Here is a 24,882-nt window from a genome sequence, read left to right as displayed (position 1 = left end):
CAAAAGTTTAAGGGAAACACGAGGGGGTATTTCTTTACTCAGAGAGTGATAGCTGTGTGGAATGAGCTTCCTGTAGAAGTAGTAGAGGCCAGTTCAGTTGTGTCATTTAAGGTAAAATTGGATAGATATATGGACAGGAAAGGAGTGGAGGGTTATGGGCTGAGAGCGGGTAGGTGGGACTAGGTGAGTTAAAGAGTTTGGCACGGACTAGGAGGGCCGAGATGGCCCGTTTCCGTGCTGTGATTGTTTCATGGTTATATGGTTATAAAACTCAATCCGACACCAAGACAGGAAGTTACAGCAGTTTATTGATTTCATGATGACAAATGCAAATTAAACAGTGTATGAGCTTCTGACGTGCGGGAATAAATAAGCTGTTCCCGATTCATTCACGGTCACACACAATTAACTGTTCGGAGACAAGGAGTGACAGGTTAAATATTCAGATACGTCTTTCACCGTCACTCTGTATCGGGGAACCGATGATAATAAAATCACACTTTCGGGCCGTATTCGAGATCGCTGCAGATCCAGGGTCACTGCCGAGGTATTTGTCAATTTAACATCATTATATCTGCCAGACTGTGAATACACCGTCCTCAGCAAAGGGAGTAAAGGGATTCTCTCCCGGGATAATCCCACCCCGGGACACCGGTGTCCCGGACTGAGCCCCGGATCACGGGCTCTTCCTGTCTGTGTAATTCCGCCGGGTCTCACGTGGGGGAGTCTCGAACCCGCACATCCGGCGGAAGCTGCGCCGCCGAACAGCAGGCGGAAATACGGGATGGCTTCCGATGTCACTGAGCTGGAGACTGGAATCGGTTCCATTAAAACCGTTGGGAATTAACCCCGGCGCCCGGCCATTACAGGTAAAGGCGGGAGTTAAAGGGGAGGGGGAATTAAAGGGGAGTGCGGGGAATCGGCCAAAATGTCCCCATCCCGCGGGCGCGGATGTTCACAGTCCACTCTCAGTCCCGGTCTGGGTTCCTGCAGAGATCTCAGTTCCGTCTCCCCGGTCCGACTGAACCGATTCTCCCCCAGCCTGAAACAGATGGAAGAATAAAGATGAAATAAACAGATTACACGACAAAGTCAGTAACAGGGGACTGGGGTTAATGTTTCAACACTCACAGACAAATATCACCAAAAAACCCGCGGATCCGCTGATATTTTATCCCATTGAACATTAACACAAACACTCACCAGATCCGCTCCAGTCTCGGGAGGGTCAGTATGAGGCGGCGCAGAGCGGGGACAGATCGGTCTGTCAGCGAGTTGAATACCAGGTCCAGCTCCGTCAGGGATGGGTATGTTCTGAGAGCGGAGACGAGATCCTCGGCACCAGAATCTGTGAGACCGACACACCACAGCCTGGAGATGAGAGAGAGAGAGGGTGAAGGACACAGAGAGACAGGAGACGGTGCAAATCCTCAGTATTTATCAGTAACACAATTACTGATCACATTAATGTTCAGTGTCAAACACCCAGTGACTGTAAACACAATCTCCCACAGTCTGGTACTTACCGCAGTGTCTGTATTTTACACACCGGGTTCCTCAGAGCCGCAGACACCAGTTTAACTCCTGAATCTCCCAGTTCATTATGACTCAGGTCCAGCTCTGTCAGTGATGGGTTTGTACTGAGAGCGGAGGCGAGAGGCTCGGCACCAGAATCTGTGAGACCGACTTCCCACAGCCTGGAGATGAGAGAGAGAGAGAGTGAGGGTGACGGACACAGAGAGACAGGAGACGGTACAAATCCCCAGTGTTTATCAGTAACACAATTACTGATCACATTAATGTTCAGTGTCAGAAACCCAGTGACTGTAAACACAATCTCCCATAGTCTGGTACTTACCACAGTTTCTGTATTTTACACTCCGGGTTCCTCAGAGACTCAGACACCAGTTTCACTCCTGAATCTCCCAATTTATTATAACAGAGTCTAAACACAAACAAACAAATTGATGAACTAAGTGAATCAGACCGTAGGTTTGCGGGAATTTCGCTCACTCGGATATTTCAGGAAACATTAAACCCTTCAGCAAATCACTGACCGGAGTTCCCATCAGCTTCAGGGTATTCGTCAAATGTCGGTAATTTAGTCTGTCGATGTGACCCTGTAAACTCCACATATTCTGTCCCATTCCCGATGGAGAGAAAAGTGTTCCTGACCGAAATGCAGAAATGTCAATGCAACACAGTGAAATAGACCCACCCGAGCTAAAGGGATGGGGAAGAGAGATCCCTCAGCAGGAATGTATGGGGAAGAGAGATCCCACAGGATGAAGGAGGATGGGGAACAGAAATCCCACAGGATGTGGGGACATGGAACACAGGACCCAAAGGAGGAAGAGGGGTGGGGAGGAGAGATCCCACAGGATGAAAGGCGGTGGGGAAAACAAATCCCACAGGTGGAAAGAGAATGTGGAAAAGAGATCCGACAGGAAGAGGAGAGTCGGGAAGGAGTTCATACAGGAGGAAGGGAGATAGGGAAGAGAGATCCCACAAGAGGAAAGTGTATGGGGAAGGGAATCCCACAGGATGAAGGGGGATGAGGAAGAGTGATCCAAAAGCTGTAATTTGATGGGGAATAGAGAGCCCACAGCAAGAAGGGGGATGGGGAAGAGACATCCCACAGTAGGATCGAGAATGGTGAAGAGAGATCAGACAGGAGGTTGTGGGATCAGTAGGAGAGGACCCACAGGAGGAAGGGGGATGGGGAGGAGAGATACCACAGGAGGAAGGGGGATGGGGAGGAGAGATCCCACAGGAGGAAGGGGGACGGGGTAGAGACATCCCACAGGAGGATCGAGAATGGTGAAGAGAGATCAGACAGGAGGTTGTGGGATCAGTAGGAGAGGACCCACAGGAAGAAGGGGGATGGGGAAGAGTGAGGGCAGATGAAGAAGGGAGAGGTGGAAGAGAGATCACACAGGAGGAAGGGGTTGGGGAAAAGGAACCCACAGTAGGTTGATGGGGAACAGAGATCCCACAGGAGAAAGGGAGATGGGGAGAGGGATCCCACCGGAGGAAGGGGGATGGGGAAGAGGACACCCACAGGAATAAGGGGATGGGGAGGAGAGGTCCCACAGGCGGAAGGAGGATGAGTTAGAGAGATCCCACAGGAAGAAGGGGGATGGGGAGGAGAGATCCCACAGGAAGACGGGTGATGGGGTAGAGTGAGGGCAGATGAAGAAGGGAGATGTGGACGAGAGATCACACAGGAGGAAGGGGTTGGGGAAGGGAGAACCTACAGCAGGAAATTGATGGGGAAGAGAGATCCCTCAGGAGGAAGCTGGATGGGAACAGAGGCCCCACAGGAGGAAGTGGGTTGGGAGCATAGGCCCCACAGGAGGAAGGGGAATGGGGAATAGTGATCCCACAGGAGGATGTGGTGTGGTGTAGAGAGTTCTCACAGGAGGATGGGGGATGGGTTGAGAGATCCAACAGGAAGAAGGAAGATGGGGATGAGACATCCAACAGGATGAAGAGCGTGGGGTAAAGCCATCCCACAGGAGGATTAGGGAAGTGTAATAGCGAACCCACAGGAGAAATGGAGATGGGGACTTGATCCCAAAGAATGGAAGAGGGATTTGGATGAGAGGTCCCACAGGAGGATTCCAAGAGTAAACGATAATCCTACAAGACGAGAGGATGCAGAAAATATTTGGACGTGTGTGTTGGGTCTGAACAGAGGCGCAGAGGAGATGCGCCCTCTCCCTCTGCGTATCTGGAGCTGAGCAAAGTCACACACGGGGATTGGCAGTGGGAGGACAATCTCACAATGGTATTCATTTCCTTCTCACTGGGACAGTCTGCTGACGGTCTTTTGTCCCTCACCGGGAAGGGGGTGTGAATCTCTGACCCACCTGCTGCTGTCAGTGTCGGTCTGGGTGTCAGTAACAGTGAGAAGGAACATTGTCAATGGACGTGTCACAGGCAGCGAGAAACACGGGTATTCCTGTGATTTATACCAGTAAACTAATGATTGTTGTTCACTGATCTGATGAAGTCTCCAACATCTCCTTAGAAGGAACCACAGAACACTACCTTCCTTGGAGAATTACTGACCAATCCCCTGGGCATTTGTCACAAGTCTTCTTAATCTGATTTAGTACAAATTTACCGAAATTGCTTTACATTGAAACAACACAATGAGGCAGTTTCACAGTTCAGAGTGAGAGATAAATCAAGTTACCTCAGCTTCTGGCACTTGTGCAGCCCGGGTCCCAGCTGCTGGATTCCTTCACACTGAATGTGGCAGCCCGTCAGATCGAGGTGTTTTATTGTATCACAGAATCCGATGGCATGAGACAGGACCGCACAGTCAATCGGGGTCAGTGTCATTCCACTGAATGAAAGTGTTTCCACAGATCCCAGTGTTTCTTGAGCCAGCCCATGATTCTGAGACTCAAACAGGTAGTGCAATGTGTTCAGGAGGCTCCTTTTACGAGCTTCAGTCCCAGTGTTTGCAGTCCGGTGCTTAACCTCCTCCTTCACCCAGTCAATCACCCGGCAGGTTGTTTCATGAAGAAATGGACCCAGAAACTCCTCCAGGCCCCGAGTTGACATTGGGTCGCAGAGACCAGCAAGAAAACGGAGAAATACCTCAAATTGCCCATCTGTAATGCTGTAGGCTTCAGTGAGGAATATCAGGATATTCCCGGGATGTGGATTCAGGAATTGTGCGACTGCAGCTACAAACTCTTGGATGGTGAGGTGTGGGAATGTGTACACCACGCTCCAAGCGGAATCCTCTCTCTCTAAAAGTTCCATCAGGAACCCGGACAGGAACTGAGAAGGCTGCAGATCGTACTTGATCAAATCTCCATCTGTAAACACAATCTTCTTCTCGGACACTCCTCTGAAGGCCATCTGACCAACCCTGAGTAACACATCACGGGGGTTCTCAATCTCACGGCCGTGGTTTTTCAGGATGTTGTAAATATAGTAGGAGTACAGTTGGGTGATGGTCTTGGGAACTCGCTGCGGGTCCCTGACTCTTTGTGTGAAGAAGGGGCCCAGTGCCAGGACGAGGATCCAGCAGTAGGAGGGGTTGTAGCTCATGGTGTACAGGATCTTGTTCTCCTTCACATGTTTGAAAACAGCTGCTGCCACTGTCTGATCTTCAAAATGTCTGATGAAATATTCCTTCCGTTCCTCCCCAACAAATCCCAGGATTTCAGCCCAGATACTGATCTTCGCCTTCTTCAATAAATGTAACGCAGTGGGACGGGTGGTCACCAGCACTGAACACCCTGGGAGCAGCTTGCCCTGGATTAAACTGTACACAATGTCAGACACCTTGCACTTGAATTCAGAATCTGTGCATGTGGAGCGAGGTTCCGTGTCTCCCCGACTGTCAGCAAATTCAATTTTATCATTGAATTCATCCAAACCATCGAATATAAACAGCAAACCCTCTGGGTTCTTCCAGACCTCTGTCAGGATATTCCCAAAGTAAGGATACTGACCCAGAATCAGTTCCCTCAGGTTTATTCTGCAGTTAATGGTGTTTAAATCCCGGAATTTGAAACTGAATACAAACTGGAACTGTTGGTATATTTTCCCCATGGCCCAGTCATAAACAATCTTTTGTATCATTGTGGTTTTCCCGATCCCCGCGACTCCGGTCATTGCTGCTGAATCCCCAGGTTTGGATTTACTCCAAGAAAAGCGGTTTTGGAACAACTGATCAGTCTGGATTTTTTCCAGCTCTCCGCAGAGATGTTTCTCTCTACACTCCTCGTGGTCTCTGCCTCTTGCCAGCAGCTCATGTTCCACCAGTCTCCGATCTCGAAGAGTAGAAATGACTGTGAGCTCAGCGTATCGATCAACCAGCTGGAAAATCTTCACCTTCTCCCTCATCAGGATCATGTTCACTCTCAGTGTTTCAGTTTGTGCCCGCAGAGTCTCCTTGTGTTTCTGTTGAACAGCTTCCATGGGAACAGAGAACATTGTCAAAAAGTAAAATGGCTCAACTGACAGAGAACATTATAACTGCATTTCAACATTCAGTGTTTGAGATTACATGAATTAATTCAATGCTTCCATGGATATTAGGACAGAAAGTAAAGTTCTGTTCAGAGACAGTGGAATTGACAGCGATGGATGTCCCAGAAAATGTCCAAACCTCATATTCTGATATTAATTAATCTTCAATTGAAAGTTCCCCTGATATCTGATCGTAATCCTGACTGTACTTCCGTTACAATAACATTTGACTATATTTAAAACATCATTAGCAGTTAATGAACACAGAGGAACTGCAGAGACTGATACGGCTTGGCACCAGAAGTGTCACAGGAGTTGCCTGACCGCGTTGAATGCAAACTAAGACTGTCCTAAGGGCTCCAGCACCAGATTTTTCCCCACTGGGTTTACTCATAAGTTTCCCCCTTGAGGGGTGGAGCGTGAGATCACTGTTTTCCTTCATCTGGATGAGCTGCCAATCACGGCCGACGAGCCCCAATTGCCCGAAATGACTGGCTATCAGGTATCAGTAACGCGTATTTGTCCTTTCTACTATCGGAAAAAATGCCTCTACCAAGCTTAGTAGCTAAGGCCAGGAGCTGGACCTGATTGTCAGAGGCTATTTGAGTCGCGCGCCACTGGGAGCATTTAATAGGTCGTGGGAGCGTATCCCCGCTACCACCCCTGGGTGTAACAATCTTAAACAACCAAGCAGCTCTGTGTTATTGACAACAACAACTTGGCACATTGTTTTTTTTTTATAATCACATGTACCAAGATACAATGAAAACGTTTATGCATGCGATCCAAATAAATAATATCATCACGTCGGTGCAATAAGGTTCTACAAGGAAAAACAGAACAGAATAGTTCAGTGAAACAGTGTTTCAGTTGCCAACAACATGCAGTGCAGGCAGACAATAAGGTACAAGGCCAAAGGATCGTTGGCAGGTCAGATTTTTTTTTTTTTGCTTGTTTTTGAACTATTCTCCTAAACTGTAGAATTCAAAACTTAAAACAACAGTACTGTATAAAATTCTGAGGAATATATATATTACTAGGGAGACCAAGATTTCTGCAAGTACTGTGTAAGGGATGTAGACTCAGTTAGTCACTTTTAAGCACCAGTGTAAAACTTCTTTTTTAAAATTTGAACCTTGCTTGTAATTGATATTATTTTGTCTTTTATTTTCTAGTTTTCACTTTATCCAATTGTAACGCAATTTGAACGACGTTCCCCCGATGAAAGGTTCTTTATAAATATCCTAGAATTAATTTTTATTATTTCTTAACTCAAAATGGCAAATCCTGAGGTACGGGCATATCCAAGCACATTCATTTCTCAATTAATAGATAATTTCAGATTACTCTCGTGGTGTATACTACTGTGGCTTTCGTAACATTTACATGAACATTGCTGCGTGGAGCTAATTCTTTAATACTATTGTGTAGCGCTGTTTGGATGATACCAGCTGTCGATATTGTTATCGGGACAATGTATACTGTGTTCCACAGTCTTTCAATTTCCTCTTTTAATTCAGCATATTTCTAAAGATTTTCATTAATTGATTTCTGTAAGTTATGTGAATTTGAAATGGCTTTATCTATTTAAGAAGTTGTTTTTGCTAGTTTATCCTGTAAAATTATAGCCGGACAGTTATTACGAATTGTCCTATCTGTAATAATGGATCGGTCACGGTGGATTTGTCGGACACTAACTCTAAAAGTGGAGCAGACTTGTATTTATAGTGAGGGATGGTGTTTTTCGTCAGTTGTAGTTTATGCAAGATCTTGGTGAAAGTTGTCTAGCACTTGATTGTCAGTGCTCAGATTGAGTAAAACTACTGCAGGATCCTGTAATCTGTTCAATTGTTTCTGGCAGCTCATGTAATTTTCAGCATTTATCACCTTGAACCTGCTGGCCATTATTCTTTATTATTGATAACTGGATGTGTTAACCACCTGGACTTGTATTGCTACAATGATCTCTTCCGTTTCTGGGAAGAGGTCTCCAACTCTGAGCCAGGCACTCAACGCCTCCTTGTCAACATCGCTCAGATCGTGGGGATGTCTTCCGTGGGGAGTCAGGATCTTCCACTCTTCCAAGTTTAACGTTCTTCTATTATGATTGCTTCTTCATTTTTATGGGTTATGCTTTCATTTACGTTCAGTGATGTGTACCCCTTATCAGAATTGTACATGCTTGTACGGAGTGCTGAAGGCTCCTTGCGTTGATGAAAATATATCGTTAGAGCTAATTGTAGGTTTCAGAAAGGGTAGGATGAGGAAACACGACACACCAATCCTCACAGGTGGATCTGAAGTGACGAGTGTGGGCAATTTCAAAATCCTGCCTGTAAATATCTCCGAGTACCTGACCTGGACCCAATATATCGATGCAGTTACAGAGAAGGCACAACAGTGGCTATATTTCATCAGGAGTTTCCAACATCACTCGAATATTTTTACAGGTGTAACTTGCAAAGCAACGGCTGCATCACCGTCTGGTTCATGGGGACTACTGCACACGATCGGACACTCAAGCACACTCAACGATTGAGAAACAACTTCTTATTCTCTACCATCCAGTTTCTGAATGGACATAGAACCTATCGATACTGACTAAATAATCTCTTTTTTATTTCTATCTCTGCACAACTTATTTAATTTATTATTTTATACAATCACATAGTCACGCCTAGCTATATATGCTATATATGGCTTCTTTGGAAATTGGTTCCATTATTGGAAATAATTGCTTTAGCTCCACTGATGCAAGAGTAACTAATTCCAATCATCCCTGTATAGCTGTGTAAGGTATAATTCGTTGCTTTTTTCCCCGGATTCGATGCAGATTTTTGTCTGATTCAGGAAATTCAAGTGTGGATTTGACGCCAGACAAAACCATAGTGGGCTTAATGTGTCACTGGAAAAAGTCTGCATTTATTTTGGTAACAGTGGTTGTTCCGTTGTGGATGTTATTAGGGCGTTTATTGTAATTCATTAAATGTTGTAGAAATTTAACAAGTATTGGATGCATCTTTTATAATATTGGAAACTCTTAAGCATGTGAGAGACAGAATCAAATGGCTTTTGATAGACAATATAACATTGAAAGATTTCTACTCTCCACAGTGCTCGATAGATACATAATCTATTATTAGTTGCTCCTTAAATTCATTCATACACTAAATGTATTCTTTCTGCTCTTCTGTAAGTATATTGTGATTATCTAAGTGAGTGGTTATTAGTTACGAGATGCAGGATGTTGCAATTTTATAAATAAAGTTGTCTTATTATTATTAAGAGCCAATAATAACATAGTTGCTGACAATCAATAGCCTTATAAATGCAGAATTAAAACTATCCTTGAGGCTGGTGGTACGGACCTTCAGCCTTTTATATCTTCTGTCCCACGGGTGTATGACAGAATGTTTGAGGTGGTTTGATGTTCAGCAGCGAGGCTTTGGGCGGGGTTTGCTTCTTGCTGACATAGTGGAGTTCTTCCAGGAGGAGACAAAGGTGACGGATGATGTTACACATGGAGATTTTTTACTTGGATATCAGTCGGGTGTTTGACAAGGTCCCACAAGGAATGCTTATACAGGAATTTAACATGATTGAGAACTGTGTGAACTGTCCTGGCTGGGGATGATCCACATTGGGAGAATTTCCTTTCACTAGCAGGTGGTGAATCTGTGAAATTATTATTATAGACAGCTGAGGAAGACAATTAATTTGGTATATTTAAAATACAGGTCGATAGGTTCCTAATTAGGAACAGCATCAACGTTTACTGGGAGAAGGCAGAATAATGGTGTTGAGAGGATTTGCAGAGCAAATTCAGGTAGCCGATTGGCTTAATTCTGCTCCTGGACCTTATGGTTTTGGGTGCATCTGGAGTATTGTGTTCACTTATGATTGTCCAGCTCTTGGAAGGATTAGAGAGGCTGCAGATCAGGTTCATCAGGATGTTGCCTGGATTCGGTGACATGTGCTACAAGTAGAGGTCTGATAATCTTTGTTTGTTTACTCTGGTGGTAGAATAGAGATCTGACTGAGGTGTACATGTTTGAGAGATAAGAGTTTGGGTCAACAGCCCTTATTTAGTTTGTTTATTTTTACATAAGTCCAGTGTCTAATACCAGAGGGCCTTTGGTTAAGGTGAGATGGGGTAAATTTACAGCAATTGTGAGTAGTTTTCTACACAGACTTGTAGGTGCCTGTAATTTACTGTGTGGGTCGTGTTGGAGGCAACTATGTTATAAATGCTCCTAGATATACATGAATGTGCAGGAAATGCAAGCAAGTGGTCAATAATATAAGAAAAAGTACCAATGTATTTTTTCTTTACCAGATGTATAAAGAATAAAAAAGAAGATATCGGACCGCTGAAAAATGATCATGTAGATGCAGTAACAGGTGAAAAAGAAATGCCAGACGATCTCTGTGGAGGTAAATAGCGAATTGTACATCTCCCTATAGATGCTGCCTGGCCTGCTACGTTCCACCAGCATTGTGTGTGTGTTCCTTCAAGTTCCAGCAGCTGCAGATTTCCTCGTATCAGCGAATGATTAATGGTGAATTCTGAATCCCAGATTTTGCGATGTCCCAGACTAACATTTGAGGCGTGATTTGAACTCTGCATTCATCACTCACCTATCAGTTGAGTAGGTAACTCAAATAACCCTTGGGCAATGTTCATGTATTCCTGTGGATCAGGACCTGTTTAAATATATTAAAAAAAACATCCATGGAAACAGAGCAAAAATAATTAAATAACTAAAATTTATTTCAACGTACCTTTGTGTTCAGTGCATTTTTAAAACATACCTTTCTCCTGTATTTGCCTCAGTATTCTGTCCAACTTCGGTAACTCAGTCCTCAAAGTCACAAAGCATTTCCACATCGCCCTCCGGGCCCGGGAGCCTTTGCCCATCACCAAACTGAGGAGGAGTCTGGAACTCTCTGCCCGGTTTCGCTTCTCTGCCAGTTCAGTGACTTTCTACAAAAGGAAAACAATGAACTTGTTATGGAGCAGATGGACAGACATGGAGAATGTTGAGGAAAATATATGTACATGGCCCCACTAGCTTCAGAACAGATGCAGGCACTGACCTGCTGTCTCATCCTTACCGTGTTCAGTCATTTATAGAGAAACAGGAACTGAAGGAAATTCTAAATCAATATTGTGTAAGATTAAGGATTCACTGACGCCCTGCAGTAGATGCAATGTGATTAATTTACTCGATTTGTCAATGTGCAGCAGTACCTCAACAAGATGTGATAAGAAGAACAGAAGAGAGGGGAGAGCGAGAGAGCAAAAAATAATGCATGTTGGGAATCACTGAATCATGGTTGAAAGCAGTTCATAGTTGAGTGCTCACATCCAAGGATAAATATTGAATCGAATGGATAGGCAGGTAGCTGAAGCGGTAGGGTTTACTATGTTGTCATTAAAAATGAAAATCCTGAGAAAGAGGTGATATCGGTCTGGACGATGTAGATGTTAAGAGACTGCATAGGTAAAATTACCCTGATGGACATTATATACAGGCCTGTTAGTAGTCGCCGGGATGTGAGCTACAAATTACAATGGGGGAGAGCAGACGCCTGTAAAAATATGAATGATAAAGTTGTCTTTGGTAGCTTGGAAAATCAGTTCCGTGCTGAATCCTGTGTCAGGGAAATTGTAGAATGCCTGTGAAATGGCTTTTGAAGGAAGCTTATGATTGAGCCCACTATAGGAAAGTCGGATCTGTATTTTGTGTTGTGTATCGCACAAGATTTGATTAGGGAGCTTAAGGTAACTAAACCCTTAAGAGGCAGTGATCATGAAATAAAGGAACTCGCACTGCAGTTTGAGAGGGAGAAGGTAAAGTTAGATGTATCAGTATTTCAGTGGAATAAAGGAATTGCAGAAGCATGAGAGGAGCTGGGCAAAAATAAATTCGAAAATGACACTAACAGGGACAATGGCAGAGCGGGAATGGCTGAAGTTTCTCGGAGCAATTCAGAAGGTGCAGGACAAAGGATCACAAAGATGAAGAATTATTCTAACGGGAACATTTTCAACCGTGGCTGACGAGGTAGTCAAAGCAGCACAAAAGCAAAAGAGAGGGCACAGAATATTACAAAATATATAAGAAAGCTCGAGGACTGGGATGTTTTTACAAATCAACAGAAGGCAATTAAAAAGCCGTAAGTAGAGAAAATATGAAATATGAAGGTATACTAGCGAATAATGTAAAATAGTTTAGCAAAAGGTCCGTCTGATATATGAAGAGTGAAAGAGAGGGAAGTGCATATTGGGCCTCTGGAAAACGACAGTGGAGAGGTTCTGTCAGGGGAGAAGGAAATGCCAGAAAGTATTAGTAAGTATATTGCGTCAGTCTTCACTGTAACAAACACTAGAACGTGCCAGATATTTGAGAATGTCAGGTGGCAGAAGTGAGTGTATTTGCAATTATTAAGGAGAAGGTACTCGGGAAGCAGAAAGTTCTGAAGATAGATGAGTCCAGACCAACTGCACTCGATTGCTTCTGAAAGAGGAGGCTGAAGAGATTGTGGAGACATTAATAATGATCCCTCCAGAATCATTAGATTTTGGAATGGTTTCGGAGGACCGACCATTTAAAATTATAGGCCAGTTAGTCTGATCAGTATTTGGGAAGATGTCAACAGTCGATTATTGAGGATAAGTTTTCGGGGTATTTGGACGCACATGATAAAAAAAAGGCCAAAATCCATGGAAGGGATCTTGCCTGACAGACCTGTTGGAAGTTTTTGAGAGAACAGCTTACCGGGGCGACAACGGAGAGTCCGAGCAAGCTGTTTACTTGGACTCCCCGAGGTCCTTTGACTAGGTGCCGCACATAACACCATTTAACAAGACAGTAGGACAAGAAAGACAAGTGTATGGATAGAGGGTCCATGTTATCCTCCAGACAGAATTTGTCTGACTGTCAGAAAGCACAAAATGGGAACAAATAGGGCGTTTTCTTGGTGGATGTTGGTGACTAGAGGTGTTCTACACTGGCTGGTTTTGGGATAGTTTCTTTTTTCCATTATGCTGATGTTTTGATGCTTTACGACCCAGACTGCGCGCGTTACGAAGATATCGGGAGGGAAGCAGGGAGGACATACACAGATGGGAAAAAATGGACAAATCAGTGGCAATTGGAATTTAGTATAGGGAAGTACATGGCCATACACTTTCGCAGAAATAATGACGACGTAGACTATTTTTGAGAGTTGTAAACTGTCTCAGGAGACCTAGTGCGGTGTTTCTTGCAGTTTGAGTCGATGTTAGGAAAGGCAAAAACAAAATGTTAGCATTCATTGACACTGACAGCTGCGGAGACCAGGTCATTGGGTATATTTAAAACAGAGGGTGGTACCTTCTTGATTAGTCAGGTCAGCAAAGTTCACTGGGAGAAGTCAGGGCAATGGGGTTGAGAGGGATAGTAAATCACCCATGATGTAATGGCGGAGCAGAATCGATGGTCCTAATGACCCATTGGTGCTCAGATGCCTTATGGTCTTATGATGTGTAAAGACAACAGAACATTTTAAGTCAAGGAATGTTGTGAACAAAGTGGATGAGGTTAAAGCGTGGATTAGTACTTGGGGATATGATGTTACAGGGACTTGGATGTTTCAAGGACAGGAATGGTTACTTCAAGTGCCGGGTTTTAGATGTTTCAGAAAGGACAGGCAGGGAAGCAAAAGAGGTGGGGACATGACACTGTTGATCGGAGATAGCGTCACGGCTGCAAAAAAGGTGGACGTCATGGAGGGATTGTCTGTGTCTGAGTGAGTCTCTGTGGGTGGAGGTTAGGAACAGGAAGGTGTCAATAACTTTACTGGGTGCATTTTATAGGCCGCCCAATAGAACCAAGGATATCGAGGAGCAGATAGGGAAACAGATCCTGGAGAAATGTAATAATAACAAAGTTGCCGTGATAGGAGATTTTAATTTCCAATATATCAATTCGCATCTCCCTCGAGCAAGGGGTTGACATGGGGTGAAGTTTGTTATGTGTGTTCAGGAAGGCTCCTTGATTCAATATGTAGATGCACCTACAAGAGGAGAGGCTGTACTTGATCTGGTATTGGAAAATGAACCTGGTCAGGGGTCAGATCTCTCAGTGGGACAGTATTTTGGAGATAGTGATCATAATTCTATCACCTTTGCAATAGCATTGGAGAGAGATAAGAACAGACAAGACAGAAAAGCGTTCAATTGGAATAAGAGGAATTATGAGGCTATCAGGCAGGAAATTGGAGGCTTAAATTGGAAACAGGTGTTCTCAGGGAAATGTCCGGAAGAAATGTGGCAAATATTCAGGGGATATTTGTATGGATTTGTGTGGATATTTCCGCATAGGTACGTTTCAATGAGACAGGGAAGTTATGGTAGGGTACAAGAACCGTGGTTTTCAAAGGCTGTAGTAAATCTGGTCAAGAAGAAAAGAAAAGCTTACAAAAGGTTCAGAGAGTTAGGTAATGTTAGAGATCTAGAATATTATAAGGCTAATAGGAAGGAACTTATGCAGGAAATTGGTAGAGCCAGAATGCGCCACGCGAAGGCCTTGGTGGGCAGGATTAAGGAAATCCCAAAGGCATTCTATAAGTATATGAAGAGGAAGAGGATAAGACGTGAAGAATAAGACCTATCAAGTGGGACAGTGGGAAAGTATGAATGGAATCGGAGGAAATAGCAGAGGTACTTGATGAATACCTTACTTCAGTTTTCACTATGGAAAAGGATCTTGGTGATTTTAGTGATGACTTGCAGCAGACTGAAAAGCTTGAGCATGTAGACATTAAGAAAGGGGATGTGCTGGAGGTTTTGGAAAACATCAATTTGGATAAGTCTGGACCGGATGGGATGTACCACAGACTACTGTGGGAAGCGAGGGAGGAGATTGCTGAGCTTCTGACTATGATCTTTGCATCATCAATGGAGGCGGGAGAGTTTCCGGAGAATTAGGGGGTTGCGGATATATCCATATAACAATTACAGCACGGAAACAGGCCATCTCGGCCCTTCTAGTCCCAGCTGATCGTTTACTCTCACCAAGTCCCACTGGCCCGTACTCAGCCCATAACCCTCGATTCCTTACCTGTCCATAACCCTATCCAATTTTACTTTAACTGACAATACCGAAACTGCCTCTACCACTTCTACTGGAAGCTCGTTCCACGCAGCTACCACTCTCTTATTAACTAACTTATTCAACGTTTCCCTGTAACTTAGGTGCTGAAACCCAGGTAACATTTCAGTAAATCTTCTTTGTACTCTCTCGATTTTGTTGACATCTTTCCTATAATTCGGTGACCAGAACTGTACACAATACTCCAAATTCAGCCTTACCAATGCCTTCTACAATTTTAACATTACATCCCAACTCCTATGCTCAATGCTCTGATTTATAAAGGCCAACATACCAAAAGCTTTCTTCACAACCCTATCCACATGAGATTCCAACTTCAGGGAACAATGCACCATTATTCCTAGATGACACTGTTCTTGCATTCTTCAATGCCCTACCATTTACAATGTATGTCCTATTTGAATTATTCCTACCAAAATGTAGCACCTCACACTTATCAGCATTAAACTCCATCTGCCATCGTTCAGCCCACTCTTCTAACTGGCCAAAATCTCTCTGCAAGCTTTGAAAACCTTCTTCATTATCCACAACGCCACCTACCTTAGTATCATCTGCATACTTACTAATCCAATTTACCACCCCATCTTCCCGATCGTTAATGTATATGACGAACAAGATTGGACCCAATACAGATCCATGAGACACACCATTAGTCAACAGCCTCCAATCTGACAAACAGTTATCCACCACTACTCACTGGCATCTCCCATCTAGCCACTGTTGAATACATTTTACTACTTCAATATTAATACCCAACGATTGAACCTCCCTATCTAACCTTCCGTGCGGAACCTTGTCAAAGGCCTTACTGAAGTCCATATAGACAACATCCGCTGCTTTAACCTCAACTTCCCTCGTAACGTCTGTAAAAAATTCAATAAGATTTGTCAAACATGACCTTCCACGCGCAAATCCATGCTGACAATTCCTAATCAAAGCCTGTCTATCCAGAAAATTCTATGTACCATCTCTAAGAATACTTTTCATTAATTTACCCACCACTGTCTTCAAACTGACAGGCATATAATTGCTAGGTTTACTCTTAGAACACTTCTTAAACAATGGAACAACATGAGCAATACACCAATCCTCCGGCACCATTCCCGTTCCTAATGACATTTGAAATATTTCTGTCAGAGCCCCTGCTATTTCTACACTAACTTCCATAAAGGTCCCAGGGAATATCCTGTCAGGACTTCGAGATTTATCCACTTGTACATTCTTTAAAAACGCCCGTACTTCCTCCTCTTTAATTGTCATAGTTTCCATAACGTCCCTACTTGTTTCCCTTACCTTACACAATTCAATATCCTTCTCCTTAGTGAACACTGAAGAAAAAAAAAATGTTCAAAATATCCCCCATCTCTTTCAGCTCCAGACATAGCTGTCCACTCTGATTCTCTAAGCGACTAAATTTATCCCTCAATATCCTTTTGCTATTAATATAACTGTAGAAACCCTTCGGATATATTTTCACCTTCCTTGCCAAAGCAACTTCGTATCTTATTTTCGCTTTTCTAATTTCTTTCTTAAGATTCTTTTTACATTCTTTATATTCCTCAAGCACCTCACTTACTCCATGCTGCCTATATTTATTGTAGATCTCCCTCTTTATGCGAACCAAGTTTCCAATATTCCTTAAAACCATGACGCTCTCAAACTTTTAACCTTTCCTTTCAGCCTAATAGGAACATAACGATTCAATAGCGTCAAAATTTCAACTTTAAATGACCTCCATTTCTCTATTACATCCTTCCCAAAAAACAAATTGTCCCAATCCACACCTTCTAAGTCCTTCCGCATCTCCTCAAAGTTAGCCTTCCTCCAATCAAAAATCTCAACCTTGGGTCCAGTCCAATCCTTCTTCATAATTATACTGAAACTAATGGTATTGTGATCACTGGGCTCCACAACACATACGTCCGTCAACTGACATATCTCAGTCCCTAAAAGGAGATCCAACACTGCCCGTTCTTTAGTCGGTACCTCTATGTATTGCTTTAAAAAACTATCCTGCACACATTTTACAAACTTCAATGCACCCAGCACTTTTACAAGGTGGGCTTCCCAGACTATGTGTGGAAAATTAAAATCTCCCACAATTACCTTGTGCTCACTACATATATCCTTACAAGGTTGCTCCTCCAATTCTCGCTCCCCATTAGGTGGTCTATAATACACCCCTAAAAGTGTTACTACACCGAACCATTCCTTACTTCCACCCAAAGTGGCTCCCTAGACGAGCCCTCTAATCTATCCTGCCAAAGCACCGCTTTAATATTTTCTCAGAGAAGCAATGCAACACTTCCTCCTCTTGCCCCTCCGACTCTATTACACCTGAAACAAAGAAGTCCAGGAATATTTAGTTGCCAATCACACCCCTCCTGAAACCATGTTTCACTAATAGCTACAACATATTTCCATGTATCAGTCCATGCTCTAAGCTCATCCACCTTTCTTACAATGCTCCTTGCATTAAAATAGACGCATTTCAGAAACTCTCCACCTCTTCCTCTCTGTTTATCCCTAACAATGCAATCAACTTTATTATCTTTTTCTTCCTTCTCCTCTACAACTTCTGTCTGAGAGCTCCCCTTCTCTTTCACCCGCCTAGCCTCTCTAACACACTGTCTACTAGCTTTCTCTATTTGTGAACCAGCGTCCTCTCCCCTAGTCTCTTCAAAATGATTCCCAGCCCCCAACCATTCTAGTTTAAAGTCTCCCCAATAGCCTTAGCAAATCTCCCCGCCAGCATATTGGTCCTCTTCGGATTCAAGTGTAACCCGTCCTTTTTGTAGGGTCACATCTGCCCCAAAAGAGGTCCCAATGATCAAGAATCTTGAATTCCTGCCCCTGTTCCAATCCCTCAAACACGCATTTATCCTACACCTCATTCCATTTCTACTCTCACTGTCGCATGGCACAGGCAGTAATCCCGAGAATACTACCCTTGCTGTCCTTCTTCTCAACTGCCTTCCTTATATTCTCCTTTCAGGACCTCTTCCCTTTTGCTACCTATGTCATTGGTACCTATATGTACCACGACCTCTGGCTCCTCGCTCTCCCACTTCAGGATGGAAGGGATCAGAAACATCCCGGACCCTGGAACCAGGAAGGCAAATTACCATCCAGGACTCCTGACTCCATCCACAGAATCGCCTATCTGACCCCTTAACTATCCCTATTACTACTGCCTTCTTCTTCCTTTCCCTACCCTTCTGAGCCACAGGGCTGGACTTTGTGCCGGGGGCACGGCCATTGTCGATTCCCCCATGTAGGCTGTTCCCGCCCACCACAAACAGTACTCAAACAGGAGTACTTATTGTCAAGGGGTAGAGCCACTGCGTTACTCTCTAGTACCTGACTCTTCCCCTTCCTCCTCCTAACCATGACCCACCTGTCTGCCTCCCGTGGCCCCGGTGTGACCAACTGCCTGTAACTCCATTCTATCAACACCTCACTCTCCCTGTCCAGACGAAGGTCATTGAGCTGCAGCTCCAGTTCCCTAACTCGGTCCATTAGGAGCTGCAGCTCGGCGCACCCGGCGCAGATCTGGACGTCTGGGAGGCTCGGAGACTACAGGGCCTCCCACATCCAACACCGAGAACAACAATCTGCCCTCACACTCATTCTTCCCCTTCCTCAAACAACAGGAAAAACTGAAGCCTAAACCTACCTTGCCTTGCCCTCTTCCGCCTAAGCCCGATGAGATGATATTCCTTTATTCAAGAAAGTGAATAGAATTAGCCCAGGAAATTATAGACCAATGAGTCTTACCTCAGTGGTTGGTAACTTGTTGGAGTAGATCCTTAGAGGCAAGATTTAGGAACATTTGGAGAGGTATAATATGATTAGGAGTAGTCAGCATGGCTTTGTCAAGGGCGGCCCATGCCTTACGAGCCTGATTGAGTTTTTTGAAGGATGTGACTAAACACATTGATGAAGGAAGAGCAGTGGATGTAGTGTTTATGAATTTCATCAAGCATTTGTTAAGGTACCCCATGCAAGGCTTATTGAGAAATTAAGGAGGCATGGGATCCAATGGCACATTGCTTTGTGGATCCAGAGCTGGCTTGCCCACAGAAGGCAAAGTGGAATTGCAGACGGATCATATTCTCCGTTGAGTTCGGTCACCAGTGGAGTGCCTCGGTGATCTGTTCTGACACCGTTACTCTTCGTGATTTTTATTAATGGACTGGATGAGGAAGTGGAGGGATTGTTTTGTAAGTTTGCTGATGACACAAAGGTTGGGGGTTTTGTGGATAGTGTGGAGGGCTGTCAGAGCGGGACATCGATAGGATGCAAAACTGTGCTGAGAAGTGGCAGACGGAGTTCAATCCAGATAGGTGTGAAGTGGTTCCTTTTGGTAGGTTAAATATGATGGCAGAATATAATATTAAAGGTAAGACTCTTGACAGTGTGGAGGATCGGAGAGATATTGGGGTTCGACTCCATAGGACACTCAAAGCAGCTGCGCAGGTTGACTCTGTGGTTAAGAAGGCAAACGGTACATTGGCCTTCATCAATCGTGGAATTGAATTTAGGAGCTGAGAGGTAATGTTGCAGCTATATAGGACGCTGGTCAGACCCCACTTAAAGTACTGTGCTCAGGTCTGGTCGCCTCGCTACAGGAAGGGTGTGGAAGCTATAGAAAGGGTGCAGAGGAGATTTACAAGGATGTTGCCTGGATTGGGGAGCTTGCCTTACGAGAAGAAGTTGACTGAACTCGGCCTTTTCTCCTTGGAGCAACGGAGGATGAGAGGTGACCTGATAGAGGTGTACAAGATAATGAGAGGCATTGATTGTGTGGATAGTCAGAGACTTTTTCCCAGGTCTGAAATGTTTGCTACAAGAGGACACAGGTATAAGGTACTGGGGTGTAGGTACAGAGGATATTTCACGGGTAAGTTTTTTTACGCAGAGAGTGTTGAGTGCGTGGAATGGGCTGCCGGCAACGCTGGTGGACGTGATTATGATATGGTCTTTGAAGATACTTTTAGATATGTACGTGGAGCTCAGTAAAATAGAGGGCTGTACGTAAGCCTAGTAATCACTAAGTTTGGGACATGCTCGGCACAAATCTGTGAGCCGATGGGCCTGTACTCGGCTGAAGGTTTTCTGTGGTTCTATATTTCTATGTAAGATTAAGGAATGTCAGTGCGGCTGTCTCATGATGAAGATGGTTACTGCCTGGCACTCATGCTGTAAAATGGTTATCACTTCCTGAATGCGGGCTTGGGCTCCCTCATTAACTGAAGTATTATGAATTACACATCGAATAATCTTCAAGCAACATACAGCGATAATGGAATTAAGGTAATTGATGATGCAACTGAATATGGATGGGCTTAGGTCATTGCTCTGAGAAATAAGAGGAATGATGTTCATTATTCTGAGACATTGATGCCTATCTGATTAATAACATAGAGCGCCAATGAATCCCAACGAGAACAGATTCACTCACGGGTATAACGCACTTGATTTTCTAATACCACTCATGGCTGAATAGGTCAGATCTAGGACAAGACAATCACTGTTTGTGTGCTCCAGGGAGAGTGACCTGAAATGGTGTATCCTTGTCTCCATTAGTTAGATATTAAACAAGATATCAGATTTCTTTTTTCGGTTGTGAAGACCGGATGTGGTTAGCAGGTTTCCCTCCGTCAAGTGCCACAGTGAAACCGGTTGGCCCAATTTACAATCTGACTGTTTCATATTCATCCTGTATCAATGAAATGAGGTGAATCTGCTCGGCGGCTCAACCAAGATTTCAAATCACTTTCAGACTGAATGCCTGTTCAAAGTCCAGATATGCAGCCACTGCTCTTATTTCACACTGATAAATGCAGCAGGTGAGAGAAGAAAAGGTGATGCTGAACCTGTAGTTCACAGAGCTCCCCACATTAACAGTTGAAACCAGATCTGCTGGAGACAATCAGAGATCAAAGTCTCCCTTCCCATGTAGAACTGCCAGAACGTGCAGGAGATTAATACTGATTACTATTCCCTCTGATACCAGCAGTTCGGTGACAAAACATTAAATACAATTTCAAATCAGTTTCAGACTGAATGCCTGTTCAAAGTCCAGATATGCAGCCACTGCTCTTATTTCACACTGATAAATGCAGCAGAGATGAAAAGGTGATGCTGAACCTGTAGTTCCCAGAGCTCCCCACATTAACAGCTGAAACCAGATCTGTGAGAGACAAGTCAGAGATCAAAGTCTCCATTCCCATGTGGAACTCGTAGAACATGCAGGAGATTAATACTGATTACTATTCCCTCTGACACCAGCAGTTCGATGACAATACATTGAATACACTCACCTCATTTTCTTCTCTACTGAGATGTCCCTCCTCTGTCAACATTATACCGAGTCTCTCAACCTTTTCTTCAATCGCTTGTTGGAGTCTGTCTCTGTAGAACTTTGTCAGTTGGTACAGTCGGTATTCCTCCCCCTCTGCCAGGAGGTCGGAGATTGTAAACTCTGGCTCTGTGAACATAAAAAGGAAAATGTAGACTTGAACTCAGATATCACTCGTCTCCACCGCTCTCACCCAACTGAACAAAAACAAAAAACATGACTTGAACCTGCTCAGAGACACAAAAGCGGTTTAATTCCCCGTCTCCAACACTGGCCTTAAAACCGAACCCGCAATATCCTGGGCATTAGGTTAATAGCAGGACCACATTTAATGCAAACCAGTGCATCCCCCATCCCAGCCACTGACCTATTTCAGTTCTGGATGGGCAATCAATTTTGGGCCTGTCGGTAATATTCACTTCCCAGCGATACTCCTTCCATCCTGGCGAATACATTTCCCCGGATTCACAACCCGGAAATACCCTTCTCATCTGGTCAGCTGCATTTCCTCTAATACACATCCTAGAAATCCTCACAGCAGGTAGTAGATATACTGCAGTGGGTACCGGCTGCCCACTACACCACATGTACCACACCTACACATTCCCCCTCTCGTCTGACAACCCTCCAACAAGGCCTCACCTTTACCCTCCGCCCTGCCATATTCTGTGAACACCTCACCCTCATATTTCACTCACCTGCTCCTTGTTGGGGACTTGACAATTCCATGTTCAATGAGCTTCCGAGCTGACAGGCGGTCGCCTCACTTGTGCTGGTTCCAGGGTCCTGATCGGTGTCGCTGACGTCACTGTCTCCGGGCTGAATTTGCTCCTGCTCCTCTGCGGCGGGACCACTTTCCATTGGGACGTTGCTCTTAATCTGACCCTGATTTGGTACCTTGCTTCCCGTGTCCCGATCATCTTCCCTCGATGATCCGCCTGATAAAATCCTCTTCAGTCCTATCGCTGCTCGTTTCAATTTCCCAACTGAAATAAGTGATGAATTGCAGGTTACACCAGTATGATTTATGAGCAAAGCTGATTCAGATTGCAATAGAGCTGAGACTCTGGCTGACCGGATTTGGAGCGGAACTGTGCTGGGTAATGTGAACCGTACATCCTGCCAGGTGACCATCCCAAAAGTCGGTGACTGGACACATTCACTCCCAGTAAAATAACAGGATAGACATAGTAATACTGATAACTGAATTCACAGCAGTTGACAAGAAGGATGACCACCGGATCTTAATGCGACGGTGTCCGGTGATACCGGGAAATATCACTGTATTTATCATCCACAAGCTAAATTCTCCTGGTCACTTAGTGTCCAGTAGTTTGTGTCACACACAGACCAGCAACGGGATTTCACATGGTTCACTCTGTTGGATCACACATTCTCTAATCTCTTTGTCACACAATGTCCAGTCCCCTTGGTCACAGACTGACCATTCCCTTGAGAGGCACATCATCCGGTCCCCTGGGTCACAGGCTGATCATTACCTAGAGAACTATCCTGACCGCTCCCCCGGTTCCCTCCTTATCCCCCACCTGATGATCCTCATGTAACGACCATGCAAGCCATTGGCAAAGTCTCGCTTAGAGAGCTTTGTGTGCAGTTGTAGTTGATAATCTATAGGATGGAGGGGATTAAGCTGGAAAGAGTGTAGTGGAGAATGACCACCACGGTACTGGAGTAGGATGTTGTTTTTTATGTTATATGGTTCGGCTGGGACAGTTTTCCTTGGAGCTCAGGAGCTTGAAGGGTGACCTTACACATGTATGTGAACATAAAATAATCCAGGACATAGATAGTGGAGAGGGTCATGTTCTTTTTCCCAGGGTAGTGGAGTCTGAGACTTGAGTCTTTTAAAAGAAATTTAAAAGGGACCAAAGGGGCATTTTTCACGTGGTGTCTGATGGGTATAAATTACGCGCAGACAGAGGAGGCCGCAAACTAATAAAATTACAAAGTTGGCAGCGTGTGGGCAGGAAAAAGGATAGAAGAAGTTTACAAGGGAAATTTGGGGAAGGCTGCAGGAAAATGGGCAAGCTCAGACATTTAGATCAGCAAGAATTAGATGGGCCGGATGACAGGTTTCCAGGCTGTCACATCTTTTTATTACAGCTGGAATCACAGATTTAAGCACAATCACAATGTCTACAGGTGACAGGGACATTTGGTGATTGGTTATGCCGGCTTTCCCAGCAGGGATCCTGGGAATTTAAATTCAGGTAGAAGAGTATATCAAGAGGGAAATATGTAGAACTCAGGCTCACCATTTCTGCACAGCCCAGACATTCACTGGGGTATTAAAACCCCGAAGCAGACCACAAATGTATCTACAATGAGCTGCCTCCTGATCCTCAGCCATTCCCAACATCGGCAATGATCTCCGCTCCGCTGCAGAAAACAGATTTCCGAAACACCCCTCTTCTCCTTTGTGCAGCAGCCAATAAAAACCCGGGGGGAGTTGGTAGCTTTCCTTCCAAAACCTGAAATGCTGTGTTAACACACAATCTCAGAAAACCGGGAAATATTCCTATCATCTGGCGTTCAGTTTTATAAGTGAAAGTAGGCGATGACTTACACATTAGGGCCTGTCTAGAGGTGAAATGGACCCTGACCCTGAACATTTACAAGACCGCTGTCGCACTCCCGTCTGTGCTTCACTCAAAACCACCTGATTCAGGAGCCCCTGCTCCTTTCACTCAGCTGAAGCTTTGCCTGGTGAGCGGAGTGATTCGACCATTACTGATGTCAGGTCCCTGCACTGGAACTGTTGGATTGATCGATTACACAAAGCCGCTTTACCAGTGGGATCAATGACACTGCTTGATGAAACATTTCTCTGCCCTGTTAGCGCCTGTGTCAGTTTCATCTGAACTGTTGTGTACAAACGCGACAAAAGTTTAATTCAGAAATCCCAACGTATCATACCTTTGTCCATTCTGATTCTGACTGACGATTGTTGATCGTCGTCGTCTTGTTTACATCCTGGTCCCGGTTCGGGAAAGCTCCACCTACTGGTGATGTTGTGAATTAAACAACAAGCAGACAGTGTGTCAGAGAGAGTACGATTACTTTGCAAATATGACAGTATCTTCATCCCCTGTATCAGAGAAGCAGTTGGCTTGGGTACCAAGCATTCCCCATTAACAACACCTTCCACACGATGCCTATGTCTCTCCGCTGATACCTGGTGCATCTACTGACAAACTCACAGAGCAATAGAGTCCAAATTCAGAGCGTTCGGCCCAACGAGACAATGCCAACCACAGTGCCCACTGAGATGGTCATAATTTCCTGTGATGGGCCCATTTCCCTTCTGGCCTTTTCACTCCATCTACACATCCCAGCTGCTTT

General features: G+C 44.4%; 1 protein-coding gene across 3 annotated transcripts in view; it reads right to left on the bottom strand.

The window, feature by feature from the left end:
• Positions 1 to 309: 309 nt before the first annotated feature.
• The window catches only part of LOC132388393 (NACHT, LRR and PYD domains-containing protein 3-like), a 36,741-nt gene continuing 12,168 nt past the window's right edge, over positions 310 to 24,882 (bottom strand). For 2 of the 3 annotated variants that reach the window (XM_059960743.1, XM_059960744.1), the window contains 10 exons: positions 24,457 to 24,542; positions 22,218 to 22,505; positions 21,482 to 21,648; positions 10,810 to 10,981; positions 10,636 to 10,701; positions 4,202 to 5,939; positions 1,859 to 1,945; positions 1,527 to 1,697; positions 1,204 to 1,371; positions 310 to 1,042 (listed from right to left, as the gene is read on the bottom strand). In XM_059960743.1, coding sequence (XP_059816726.1) covers positions 883 to 1,042; positions 1,204 to 1,371; positions 1,527 to 1,697; positions 1,859 to 1,945; positions 4,202 to 5,939; positions 10,636 to 10,701; positions 10,810 to 10,981; positions 21,482 to 21,648; positions 22,218 to 22,505; positions 24,457 to 24,466 — 3,027 coding nt within the window. In that variant the 5' untranslated portion in view covers positions 24,467 to 24,542 and the 3' untranslated portion in view covers positions 310 to 882. The remainder of the gene's footprint in view (positions 1,043 to 1,203; positions 1,372 to 1,526; positions 1,698 to 1,858; positions 1,946 to 4,201; positions 5,940 to 10,635; positions 10,702 to 10,809; positions 10,982 to 21,481; positions 21,649 to 22,217; positions 22,506 to 24,456; positions 24,543 to 24,882) is intronic. The other variant, XM_059960745.1, reaches the window with a different exon arrangement.

This window comes from Hypanus sabinus, unplaced genomic scaffold, assembly GCF_030144855.1.
Source record: "Hypanus sabinus isolate sHypSab1 unplaced genomic scaffold, sHypSab1.hap1 scaffold_316, whole genome shotgun sequence".
Classification (NCBI taxonomy): domain Eukaryota; kingdom Metazoa; phylum Chordata; class Chondrichthyes; order Myliobatiformes; family Dasyatidae; genus Hypanus; species Hypanus sabinus.
The sequence above is the reverse complement of the archived record's forward strand: the minus strand, read 5'-3'. Positions and strand labels throughout refer to the sequence as shown.